The sequence below is a fragment of the Coffea arabica genome, chromosome 2c, assembly GCF_036785885.1.
Source record: "Coffea arabica cultivar ET-39 chromosome 2c, Coffea Arabica ET-39 HiFi, whole genome shotgun sequence".
In the NCBI taxonomy this organism is placed as follows: Eukaryota; Viridiplantae; Streptophyta; class Magnoliopsida; order Gentianales; family Rubiaceae; genus Coffea; species Coffea arabica.
In genome coordinates, this window is record NC_092312.1 from 27703376 (window position 1) to 27717102 (window position 13727).

At 31.9% G+C, this 13727-nt stretch overlaps 2 protein-coding genes across 2 annotated transcripts; one reads left to right on the plus strand and one right to left on the minus strand.

The window, feature by feature from the left end:
* Positions 1 to 6244: 6244 nt before the first annotated feature.
* On the plus strand, positions 6245 to 8108 carry LOC113724195 (uncharacterized). Its single transcript, XM_027247120.1, has 3 exons — positions 6245 to 7124; positions 7219 to 7431; positions 7513 to 8108. Exons 1-3 carry the CDS (start codon positions 6245 to 6247, stop codon positions 8106 to 8108), a joined length of 1689 nt encoding a protein of 562 aa, XP_027102921.1.
* A 3250-nt stretch (positions 8109 to 11358) lies between these two features.
* LOC140035286 (DNA ligase 1-like) lies at positions 11359 to 13709 on the minus strand. Its single transcript, XM_072075612.1, has 2 exons — positions 13221 to 13709; positions 11359 to 11557 (listed from the first exon to the last, which is right to left on the minus strand). Exons 1-2 carry the CDS (start codon positions 13707 to 13709, stop codon positions 11438 to 11440), a joined length of 609 nt encoding a protein of 202 aa, XP_071931713.1. The 3' UTR covers positions 11359 to 11437.
* Positions 13710 to 13727: the final 18 nt, after the last annotated feature.

A 13727-nucleotide genomic window follows, 5' to 3' on the forward strand; every position in this document is an offset into this window, starting at 1 on the left:
TCTACCTTTTATGTATGCTATTGGACTAAGCCAAGCTGATTGGTTAAATAGAAGATCCTTCTGTTCTCAACAAAGTGAGGATTCTAACCCTCATAGGCAGTAGGGAAGAAAAGATGCACCATATATTTTCAGTATGCGTGGGGTGGCTTTAAATCCTTAGTCGTGAAAGTTTTCGACCCAATTCAATAGCCCAAATGAGACACTGTCACGGGGATTCTACTGACTCAACTCATATAAAATCAAAAGAATTGTCACGTAACGAGATTAGTGAATTTAACATGGAAGGGTTTTTTATGTCCATGACTAAATTGCGACTGAATTAGGGGTGAGTAAATTCGGTTCGTACCAAATTCATAACCGATTTCAAATTCAATTCGATAATTTGAAATCGGGTATTTGGTAATTTGGTACAAATTCGGTACATACCGAATTCACCGAATTCTAATATGGTATGAAATAGGTAATGAGATTATGAATTTGATAATAATTGATTTCGCATTCAAATTCGGTAATTGAAATCGGGTACCGCATTACCGCATTCGAATACCAAATTGGTATATAAAATTATATAATATATAGATAAATGCTATTTAGTATTAGTATATACTACTAATATATTAGTATATTATATAGGTAAATGCTATTAATAATAATTAGTATATGGTATCATCATCATATCATGTACTTATAATAATAATAATATATAATAATGTACAATATATTATTTTAGTATTTGTTAATTGTTATATGACTATAATAATACAAATATATAGTAATACATAACAATATAAGATAACTATAATACTTATTATTTTATGCATGAGTAACATGACTAGAATTAGATAATAATTAATACATATATGTATAATGCTAAATATTAAACAATAAACATAATTAGTAATTAGAATTTAGATATTGGTAATTTGATACATCATTCATGTTTGAATTATTATCTTTTTTTTTTAATAGATGAATTCGGTTAGACCGAATTCATTACCGTTTTCGAATTTGAAATCGGTTGCGGAATGAATTCGGTTATAGCTAATTCGAAATTGAAAACGATTTAGGTTTCTATAGATCGAATAACCGAATTCACCGAATTCATTGCACCGAATTATCGCTTTTGCACCGAATGCACACCCCTAGACTGAATATCCGCAACCAAGGATTTGAAGCTGCCACGGGAAAGATACAGAAAATAACAAACTAGAAGTCTTCAAATTCAAATTTAATCGAGTAGCTCGCGAGCTTGTTCATTCAAAACTTGAGCTAGAACTCACATTGACCGAGTTCGAGCTCGAGTTCTAGTAGCTCGAGTTACTTGACGAGTCGAGTTCGAGCTTAATATGTGAAATTCGAAAGCTCATCGAGCTTAATCGAATTCAATAGAACTTCACATATAAATATTTTTTTTTTATTTTTTATTTATTAGTATGAAATATTTATTTTGTCCCTTGTTTAAAATTATATAAAATATAAACTTATATTTCTTAAACTCAATAGGCTCGATTAGGTTTGATTAGACTCGATTGGGCTCGATAAGCATGAGTTCAAGTTTGAACTCGAGTAATACAAAATAAAATCGAACTCGAGTAGTGCATTACTCATCTCGATTGGATTCGATTACACCCTAATAGTAAATGTCTTTCAGTTAATTTGTTTTTTCTCTACGGAAGAGGTTTTTCAATTTTCCCAAACTCATGAAGAATATCATGCCGACATCTTTGCATTACTTCTATATTCTACTACTTGACTGTACAAAAATCCTAGTCGTCGATTTGATTGTTTGCCCACAATTGAGATAATACGATGCTTACAAGGAACAGGAACATTTATTGATAGTCATTTATCGTGCAATTGTTAAATAACATTTATTAATAGTCATTCATCAACAAGAACATCTTATTATTAGGGGATAATTTTAGAAACCTCCCTTTGAGGTTTTTGACTATTTCATTGGCCTTCCTCCAAGTTTTGAAAATTACACTAACCTCTATTGAGATTAATTATCTTGTAACATTAAAATCCAACCAATAATTATATCCCACAAACTCAAGATTAATTATAACACTTGTGTTATAATTTGGGATACTATTTGTTTACACTAAATGTTGTAAAAATTACAATAATCATTCTATGTTGTAACATTATTGTTGTACCAAATTTGTGGGATATCACAATAATGGTACAACAATAATGTTACAATAATCACAAGTTTGGTGCATCGTATTATCTTGTAACATTATTGTTGTACCAAAATTACATTATTGTTGTAACATTAAGTATGTAGTAAAAGAGTTCCTGTTGTACCAAATTTTCATAAATTAATTATTGTTGTAACATACCAAAACTGTCTTGCACACTAATGTTGTACCAAAATTACAATAATGTTACAATAATCACAAATTTGGTGTATCGTATTATCTTGTCACATTAAGATCCAACAAATAATTATATCCCAATAATTATGTACACTTATGTTATATCCCAATTCAAATCAACAACTGCACATATTAATACCTGACATAACCATACTTACCTTGATCTCTCAAAGCAATATTTGCACAAAAGAATTCTCAACGCAAACATTGGCAGGCTCTTAGAAATCAAAGGTAAACCACATGATCATAATCTTACATTTTGGAAATTTCAAGTTTTGGCCAAATTCTTGCCTTTGACTGTCAAGAAAGATCTATAATGGTTCTAGTTTGGGTTCTTTACGGGTCATGTCTGTCCAAATAGAGTTCTTCAGATACACAACTGCACGATTGGTTTCCATCCTTACTTCTCTGCATCATTCCCTACTGATAAATTCACTTTTCATATGACCTACTTAAATTTACATCGATCGAAATTCATACGCAAATGAGACCCAATAGCTCAGAAATCTCAGAAACAATAATAGGTCCGCTTGTCAATTGCGTTAGACGGAACTGAACCTGCCATCTTCTGCCAGCATTTTTTTAGCCTGAAAATCATAATCAGGAATCCTTTTGGATGATACGTTAGACTAAAGGACTCAGACTGAGAAAGTGACATCTAACTCTTTTCTTCTAAGATTAATCTTCTATATACTAATAGTGTATGCGCTATTATTATTAGATACATGACAACTAATATGAATTTGAAATTCAAATTTTATACATGTATTGTAATGTAACTATGATAATATATATAATATCAATGTATATATAAGACTAACTCTTCCTTTCATAGTTGATTATTGATGGATCATGGAAGATCTTTCTTATTTAATCATTGACAGAAGTATCAAAATTCCCTCAGTTTTTTTTTCCCCAACCATAAAGCAGTTGGATTAGCTGGTGCAACTCTATGTAGTCCAAAAACCTCCATGTTTAGGATTTGCTGACATCCTTCCATTAGTCTACTCCCAACAGCAGTAGACACCCTCTCCTCTCATCCTTCTTCTTCTCTCCTCCTCTTCCACTATCACTATTTAGCTTCCTTGCAATGGAGGAAGCAGCGGCAGAAGCTTCTGCCAGAGGGATCACAGTCATCTGCATGTCTGCCAAGAGGGATTCAGTCATCTGCATTACCCTTTTCTTCCACCTCCTTTCAAAACTCCAAATATGATGATTCTTTGTAGTGGATTGAAATTTTTTTTTCCCCACATTAAAATCGTTACGAAAATCCTTATAGTCATTGTCCTCTTTCTCAAGAAAAGTTAAAATAGGCCTTTTAAAATTTTTCGGTTACGATCAAAAAGGTTTCAAGAAAATCCAAATTATGCCCAAAATCACGAAACAAATCTGGACAAAATTAAAAGAAAAAAGAAAACTGAAGATTGGGTTCGAGATAGATTTGGGGGAAGAGAGTAAAAAAGAAATTTTAATCTATTGCAAGTTGATTTTTTTTTTTTTTTGTCGCAATGGTACTGGATTTATATGTGAATGATTATATGTTGCAGACTGTCAAATAAGGTTAAATCCAATTAAAGTGATTAAATATGATTTGGGTTTAATGTATCTAATAGCGTATGGGTCTTCAATATGTAGAGACTTAAGAGTATTTCCTATTTATATGATGGATTGAAATAGGAATCCAAAAGGTAACAGGAATGTTATCTATAAATAGGGTTATGGTTCTCAGGACACACATTTTTTTATTGTCGTATTTTCTAGTATTGCAAAATAACCCTTTTCTGATATCCTATCGTCAGGAAAAATATTAGAGAGAAATTAAAGGGCTCTCTCAAGAATTGGCAAATACGTGTTAACCTGAAAGACCACCCAGAAATCTCTAAAGATTCAAGCACTAGTTTGTCAACATGAATTCAGGTACATTTTCGCAATTTTACTGTTAATTTATTTCTTAATAATCGTCATATAGATTTTGGGTTTAATAGGTGATAGTTTTCACCAAATATTGAATATAAACAATCACTCTAACAATTGATATCAAAGTAGAATATATTTGATTATTAGAAAATAATTTGTAGTCTTTGAAAGTTTCCTCTTAAAGATTATTAATTATGAGTAGTCTATTCCTGCATTGTTGATAGGTTATAATTCTGCTATTTATTTTGTAATTAATTTTTCCTATTACCTTACCAAATATGGATTAATTATCAGATTTTATTCACTTTTGGTATTTGTGCTTATTACAAGAACTAGTTTTGTACCCGTTCGTTGAACGGGAATCATTGAAAAAAATAAAATATTTAGTTAATTTTATAAAAATATTGATATAAAATACAGATTTAATGTATAATCTATTATAACTTGTCTTAAGTATATTACTATGTAAAGTATACAAACTTATATAAATTATTTTTATGGTATAAATTTGAACATCTAATTCAGTAAATAATAATTCAAAAATGAAAAAAATAACATTCAACAATACCGTAACATTCAAAAATTTGAAAATAAATAAAAAGTACAGTAAATAGTATCAAATAATATTCTACTCTTCAGAAACTTGTTTTGTTTTTCTTCTGTTTGAACATTCTCCTCGATTTGTCCGTGCAACTCAGCATTTATTAATTTTTCATTATTACTGCATGATAGCAAAGCAGGATTTAATTAGCCACACTAATTATGGTATTTGATGTATTAAAGTGGGTAATAATTTTATAGTAAATTGTATTTGTAGACTTAGCCCATGAAAATCTTGTTGCGTTGACCCTTGAACACCAACATACATAAATTTCGCAAAAGGAACCAAAATAAATTTTCCCCTTTGAGTTCATGATCACTCAAGAGACATAGGCCAAATACTTATAATATGAATATTTAACAGCAGTGTCAGACATAGCAAAAAAAATTCAAGTAAAGTAACTAACAGTAATAATAGCTAAAGATCGTGAAGAAATGCCTTAGTCAATTGATTATTAAACATTTAAGAACAACATGGGACGTAATCAACAATAACATTTACTTCCATAAAATTCTTACATCTAAAGATGAACATATTTTTTTAAAAAAGAATCTTTTGGCTCGCTGAAAACAATTTCATTACAAAAATTCTGGACAACAAAACCCATGAAAATTTATATATATGAGGTGAAAATTTGATTAAAAAATATTTACAAAAAACATACATAATTTTTGAAAAAAAAAATGGTAGTCCATGCAAAACCTCGTTAGTCAAGGAAGTTGCCCGTCTACTGAAGTTTTTACTTAGCATAGTTGCATCCTTTTTAAACTTTTTATTCATCTTGTAAACTTGAATCTTTCACCAATTGTTTGTTCTCATTTTTTTGACATGTTTAAAAAATGAAAATTATCATGCATTCGAAACGGCCCAATAGGATTCCGTTTTAGTCAATGTCATGAGATTGATCTTCACATTAATCAGTCAAAAGAAAGACTCCAAAGCTATCCACAGAACGGGTGCACCCATTTCAATGTACTGACGCGTGCATGACTGTATGTGCGATTCTCTTCAAACTTATTTCTGATTCGATGCATGTGACCAATTAAAGAAATTCGATGGAAATTCCATTTGACAATTTTTCAATGGATCTTGCTCGTTTTGTCATGTTCAGCTTACAAAGAGCATGTGGCATAATTTTATCACTCAATTATTTAGAGTTATCTTCTTGGGACAGTAAAAAAATTATTTTACCCAAAGTGGTCTTTGAACCAATTAAAATATATAACATTAAATCAATTACATTTTTGCTCAATTACATTTTCGCAATTTTACTGTTAATTTATTTCTTCCGTTTAGTACAGCAAACAGAAATTTGGATCCTGAAATTGTCAATGGATTGAAAGAGATGTTGGACGAGTATAATCCACTTGCAAAGGCATTTCGAATGGCAAGGGACAAGTTTCAGGAATCCAATTACATGTCAGTTCGTTTGAGATTGATTGGTACTCGATCTCGAGATGGAAGACAATACAACTTACCAATATCATCAGAAGTAGCTGCACTTATAGTCAGTGATGGAGAGCAGGCAAGGGGAAATAGAGATATTATTGTTGAGGAAAAAACTATGGGGTTAAAAAGAATCACCGAATTGCATCCAAGTTTTATGGCGATGCAATATCCAATCATATTTCCTTATGGTGAAGATGGTTTTAGGGTGAACATACCAAGAAATGTGTCTCCAAATCCAAGAAAGAGTAACGGTAAAAGAAAGTTTATCAGCATGCGGGAATTCTATGCTTTCAGAATACAAAATAGACTCAATGAAGCGAAAACATTGGTCAGTGCAGGTAATTTATTTCAGCAGTATATTGTTGATGCTTTTGCTGCAATTGAGGAAAATAATTTGAATTGGATTCGTGCCAATCAGCAAAAGATTAGAGCAGAATTATACAAAGGTTTGCAAGATAATGTGGTACGAGGTGATACGACACCTGCATCAGCAGGAAAACTGTTGGTTTTGCCTTCAACTTTTACCAGTGGACCAAGATATATGGTTCAAAATTATCAAGATGCAATGGCAATATGCAGATTCATGGGTCCTCCTGATCTTTTCATTACTTTCACATGCAATTCTAATTGGCCAGAAATCAGCAAGGGTATAAGTTTGATCCCTGATCAGAAAGTTGTGGATCGACCTGATATCGTTGCACGTGTTTTTCACATAAAATTAGATCAATTGATGAATGATTTAACACATGGACAGCATTTTGGCAAGGTGATGGCAGGTATCAAACTAACAAAATATTTTATTTATTTTTTCAAAAATATTTAATTTATATCAAATTCTCATTTAATTTCATATACTTATACTTTGTACAGCATTATATACAATTGAGTTTCAAAAGAGAGGGTTGCCCCATACGCATATTCTGTTATTCTTACATCCAGATGATAAGTGCACTACACCAAGAGATGTTGATCGAATCATTTCAGCCGAATTGCCAGATAAGAATACTGATCCAATAGCTTATGAAACAGTTTTACAATTTATGACACACGGACCATGTGGACCAGCTAATACAAGGTCACCGTGTATGGAAAATGGAAAGTGCAGTAAACATTATCCCAAATATTTTTAGACCGAAACAATAATTGATGAAAATGGTTTTCCAGTATACAGGAGAAGGGACAATGGACGAGAAGGTATTAAAGCTGGTGTGAAAATTGATAATCGATGGATCGTTCCTCATAATGTTGATTTGGTTGTCAAATATTGGGGACATGTTTGTGTTGAATTGTGCAATCAGGGCAGGTCTATAAAATATTTATTCAAATATGTGAATAAAGGATATGATAGAGCCACTTTTGTCATTAAGGAAAATGATGCAACTGATGGACAGAGTGGAACACGAGTTGTTCGTGAAGTGGATGAGATAAAAAGATATCTAGATTGCCGATATATATCAGCATCAGAGGCTTGCTGGAGAATTTTTGATTTTGACATCCAATATCGGAGTATTGCCGTTCAAAGATTAAATTTTCATCTTCCAAATGAACAGCCAGTGCTATTTGGTGATAATGATCCTTTGGATGAAGTATTAAACAGAGCAGAAGAACATAGTACAATGTTCATTGAATGGATGAAAACGAACTCCACAGATACATCTGCTCAACAGTTGACTTATGCAGATTTTCCTACACAATGGACATGGAAAAAGAAGTTGAGAAAATGGGTTAAATCAATTACATTTTCGCAATTTTACTGTTAATTTATTTCTTAATAATCGTCATATAGATTTTGGGTTTAATAGGTGATAGTTTTCACCAAATATTGAATATAAACAACCACTCTAACAATTGATATCAAAGCAGAATATATTTGATTATTAGAAAATAATTTGTAGTCTTTGAAAGTTTCCTCTTAAAGATTATAAATTATGAGTAGTCTATTCCTGCGTTGTTGATAGGTTATAATTCTGCTATTTATTTTGTAATTAATTTTTCCTATTACCTTACCAAATATGGATTAATTATCATATTTTATTCACTTTTGGTATTTGTGCTTATTACAGGAATTTGGAGCAAAATGTGATAAAAAGATGAAAAATTACCGAATATGATTTGAACTTACAAAAGGTAGTTCAGCACAAATAAGGAATGTATCAACTAGGAAATCTCCTAGTTTGTTGGCCGCGGTCAAAGAGGAGATAGAGATCAATTGCGAGGAGGACTCCAGGGAGCCTTGGGAGAGCCAGCCGCCACAAGCAAAAAAGTAGGGAGAAAGCTAGTTTCTCGGCTAATTCCTACTTCTTTTCTTTCCATAGTATGGGGAATATATAATCCCAATTAGGAGACAACTTTTGGTCAGACGGGACTTGGTCATCTTTGGCCGTCCCATGCGTTTTCTATGGTTGGAGAACAATTGTTTTGGAGACAATTGTTTAGAACAGTTAGTCATCTTTTATAGTTTGCTTTTCTTTCATGATTCCACTGAACTGAATCACCTTAAGAAAGAACAATGTTTTCGAGAATGACTTCTGCAATTTTGCATGGAATTTCCTCCATGAAGATGAAATAACTTCTTTTTCTAGTCAAGGGGACAACTGATGAATTGGTTCGGCAATTACTGTGAGATATAAACCGTTTTTAATTATTTCTTCATTTATTGGTATTTATATATTTCCTGTTTCTAATTGTTATAGCCTTATGCATGATTAATTAGTGCGCAATAATTGATTGTTCATATAGGCTATTTTGCTAAATAGGGGTTATTGAATCCGTAATTGTTCGTTATCTCTATCTCAGTAGCAACTAGTGTGATTGGATTTATGTCAGGGGAATATATGATCTAATTTAAACAAACCCTCGTAGCGTGTTTGTTAGTTAGGATTGAGTCTTTCTAAAGCTTAATGCAAACCAGAAATTAAATTCTACGGTCGTACTTATGATTGTTTTTGGGTTAGAAAAATAGTCAACGGTCGTACCTTGACTATCGATAAATTAAGGAAAGAATGATTGTTTATCGCGTGTATGGCAACTCTAACCAATCTATTAATAAATGTGGAATTATCTGTAAATTGATGATCAGTACATGAACTATTTCTGAAGTGTACCCTTGGCTTTCTCTAATTATTTCTCTTAGATTATTTTCTGCATTTAATTTACTTAGTTAGCATTTAATCCAAAAACCTCTCATACTTTGAACTCTAGAAGAAATGGATTATCCCCAGTCCCTGTGAATTCGACCCTACTCACCGCTATATACAAAATCTGTATTTTTTTCGAGTAGATATTTATTATTACACAGACTCGACACATGTCAGTTGTTTGTAACGAATCGATCAATAAAAAAAAGGTTTGCTTGTTCCAGCAGAATTGACAAATCGTTGTGATTCTTAAGTTTATTTGTATCCAATTAGTTTGTTTGATATAATGGCCGATTGACCTTTACATCTAGAGAATTCAACTTTGCATATTATAACTAGTTGACACGTGTTTCGGGATTTTAATTGATTGTTGAGTAGTTTGTCCTTTTCTTATCTCAAATAGAAAGCCGAAACAGAAATCCGAAATATGATGAAAGAACATGACTTTCTAGTGGGTCATTGTCTTGCTAAGCTGAAAGCTGAAGGCCAAAATAGTTTTTTGCTGTGACTTTTCATTATGCCTTCGGCCAAGTTATGAATTATGTCTCTTTGGCTTCAGTCAAGTCCCACTAACCAAACTTTGGTTATTTGCTGTGATGTTTTAGTTGACCAATTCCATTTATGAATCCAGATTGATATTCAATATGATCCTTTGTGCTCAATTTATTTACAATTGGATTCTTTGGCTGGTTTCCTTATTTATCATTACTAGGAAGGGACAGCCTGCACGACGCCCGAGAATTTGGTGTTTGTGATTCAAGATAATTAATAATTATTATTTAATATTTTGTAGTATAGAAACTGAAGTATGATGATTTTATCATGTGATTTTAATAGAAAAATCATAAACTACACAGTGAGTCAATAAAAATAATGTGCAATAAGACATCCTTATCATTATACCATATAAGAATCCGTTGTGATCAAAAGTTATGTTTGAATTTCAACTGCAAAGATAAGGGTAGTTTGAAAATATAAGAATGTTTGAAGTGCAATTGAAAAGTATCCAAAGGTCTCTTCTAAAACTTATCCAAGTTGATAAAACATTTAAAAGTATCAATTGAGTCATTCATCTCTCGAATTTATATATGTTCGTGAAAGATCCCTCAAGCAATGCTTCTGATTTCTCCCTCGACTTAAACTCGGCCTGAATTATCAAGTCAAGTTTATCCATCAATCACTTTGCATCCAATCTAATCTAAAATAATTTTATTTTTGACTAACTATTTATATAATTTGGTGGGCATAATACGACTTAATCACATGTTTTTTACAGAGATAATAATGCCCAAAAATGATAGATAAATAAGAAACTTAAGTGATCTTTTTCAAAGTTTTATAGAAACTATTCAGATTTGGTGTTTTTTGCTAGGGGCATTTCTTTATAATCTCATAAATAAGTTCAAATTTGCATAATTATTAAAGATCTGAATTGAAACTATCTTGATTATAAAAATTGGTGCAAATTAAATAATATTTTCTAAATTTGAAATTGTAGAAAATGGTAACTAAAATTAGAAGAAATTCCTTATATGAGTTCGAATTGCAAATTATAGGTAGAAACTGTTTAATAATATTTTCCAATATTTACTTGTATAAGTATCCAATATAGCATCTCTATTTAATTGACTCGTTTGAACTATGGATAATAGTTGCTTCAATCAAATCAAGAAACATTATTTATCATTGTACAACATACAATTATAAGTAAATGAATTAATACAATGCAATAAAAATGGTACTATAGCTAAAGCATTTAAACTCATCAAGTTCCACTATAAATTTTTTTAGATAGCATAAAAAGTAAATTTTTTGTATTTGAAACTATATAAATAGTAGAATACAAGAACGAGATCATAACATGGAAAACAAATAGACTGCAAATGACATCTTAGTACTACGTAGCATGATTAATTTTCTTTTTTAGTTTCAATGAAGTACAAAATTCTAAGTTAATAAATTTTACAATTATAAAATTCCCAATTAAAATAAACACAAGCTGAATTCCAAATCATATTACATGAAAAAATAACTACTTGAACCATAACTGCTGGAATGTAGTCAACAGATCCCTGGCGTCAAGAACAATAAGAGAAAGTTCATGAGAAATAAGGTTATTTGACTTAAATAAAGAGATAATACCTTGGCCGAGGAGGAGAAGATGATAAAATTGCTTTTTTAATTATTTTAGAAAGTGACAACATTATCTCAAATTGTACTTTGACCAGAGACAGAATCTCTGAGATCTACTAAGAAAAACAATACAATTAGCTAATTTTTGGAATTAGAAGTATCAAAAAGCAAATTATATGGAGTTTTTGAATAAACCAATCATCAGAAAAAAAAACTATAATCGAAGAAGACAAACCCAAAGAACTCACCTCAATTTAAAGGAAAAGCTACTCATCCCACCAAATATTTAATAACCATAATAAAACCAAAGGGGTGAAACCGAAAAAGAAGAAAGGGTATCGGCTAAACATGGGGCATAAATATGATAATGATTGTTCAGATAATAATTAAGTTAATTAATTATAATTAAAATCTAATTATGTAAACATCCAATTAATTCCTTAACGGATGAAAAAGTTTCAAGAAATTGGAAGGCTTAGATATCAGTATAATAAATGATTAAAAGGACTTTTATGTAATTTTATCAAAACACAAGCTTAATTCAGTTGTACTTGATACTCAACTTGGCACCAAACATTATAACATACCAAACCTGCCCCTAATCTTAAATGCCTGAAAGGTTATATAAGTAATTATAGTGAAATTAAATCTATAATGACTTGTACTTAATGTTCCAATTACACTTCAAACACCCTCACATTTTCAAAATAGCTCCACCCTTGTGGTTGAAATCTAAAAATCGTCTTTATCCTAAACTCGTTCTTATATAGTATAAGAATTTATGTTAAGAAAATTAGGGTTTCTATGATTTAAGTAAACCTTAATAAAGATAAACAAGGCATTTAAGGCTTACAAAAGTTCATGTGTTTGGCCCATTAAATATATAGTATTACAAAGTATTTATGGACTTCAAGAAAATTTTGAACTTGAATGATAAATGGAAAAATGGCCAATTTAGTCCATAAACTTTTTTTTTACTGTCAATTTAGTCCCTACTTAATTTTTTTGACCAATTTAATCCCTAAACTTATTTATCGGTTCCAATTGAGGAACACCGCGGCAGCGCCACCTTATAATTCCGATCAAGCTTCTAATTGAACACTTAAACAGGGGTATTTTGGGTACTTCACTAATGGGGCAGTGAGATAAAAAGTAAAATAGAAGGGAAAATTTACCAACACATTTTTATAGTGACAAAAAACCCACCGAACTTCATTAACCTATTAACATAACAAATCAAAGAGATTTAATCAAGAGGTGGTGATCAGGGCGGTAGTGATGGTGGTGGACGGGTTCTATACAAGGTGGTGGTGAAGGTGAATGAGGTGGAGGCGGGGAGTGTACAACTGGCGGTGGAGGTGGTGAGTGTACAAGTGGTAGGGGGCGACGATGAATAAATGTACACTGGTGGTGGAGGTGGTGGTGAGTTTGGTGGCGGAGGTGGTGGTGAATATAATATTAAGGGATAGGTGGTGGAGAGAATAGAGGAGGTGGTGGATATAAGAAAAGCTAACTTTAGAGATAAGAAAAGAAATTCAATCATTTCTAAATCACACCCAAGATTTGATAAACACGAGTGATTGGAATGTAGTAGAGTTTCACCTTGTACTGCTTCTTAATTTGTGCTTCTTTTGTTCCGCACGCCTCGGACAGAGCCTTAATAATCGAAGCATCCCCAATCCCAAGCTCCAATCCTTCATGAGCTGGAGCAATCTGGTTCGCCAAAAGGTAAACAACAGCCACCAAATCCTCTGGCATCGTTTCCATCACAGTCCTCAACATGTTACAAACGATTGCAGTTATCGCAATCCGCCCTGATTCTTTAGAAATAGCATCCAACGTCTTCACTACAAACATAAACGGCACCCTTTGTTCCTTTCCCCAAAATGCCGCTTTCTTGGGATCAAAACTTGTCGGCTTATCCTTCAACTCAAGAAGGCTCTCATCAGGAGTAATTAACACCTTAGGTTTCTTAACCACCGCTTCCTCACTTTTCCCCAACTGGGCATCCTTAATCTTGCTCGAATAGTCATTTTTCATATCTTTTTCCAACTGGGCTTCTTTAATTTGAGCTGAATCAGGTTCATTCATTGAAGTCGGAGCAGAATT

Coding starts and splice junctions, on each gene's coding strand:
- LOC113724195 (XM_027247120.1), top strand. CDS start 6,245: ATGTTGGACGAGTATAATCCACTTGCAAAGGCATTTCGAATGGCAAGG. Junction 7,125..7,218: donor TTTTGGCAAGGTGATGGCAG/GTATCAAACTAA, acceptor TACTTTGTACAG/CATTATATACAATTGAGTTT. Junction 7,432..7,512: donor AGCTAATACAAGGTCACCGT/GTATGGAAAATG, acceptor ATGGTTTTCCAG/TATACAGGAGAAGGGACAAT.
- LOC140035286 (XM_072075612.1), bottom strand. CDS start 13,709: ATGAATGAACCTGATTCAGCTCAAATTAAAGAAGCCCAGTTGGAAAAA. Junction 11,558..13,220: donor AAATTAAGAAGCAGTACAAG/GTGAAACTCTAC, acceptor TCTTGACGCCAG/GGATCTGTTGACTACATTCC.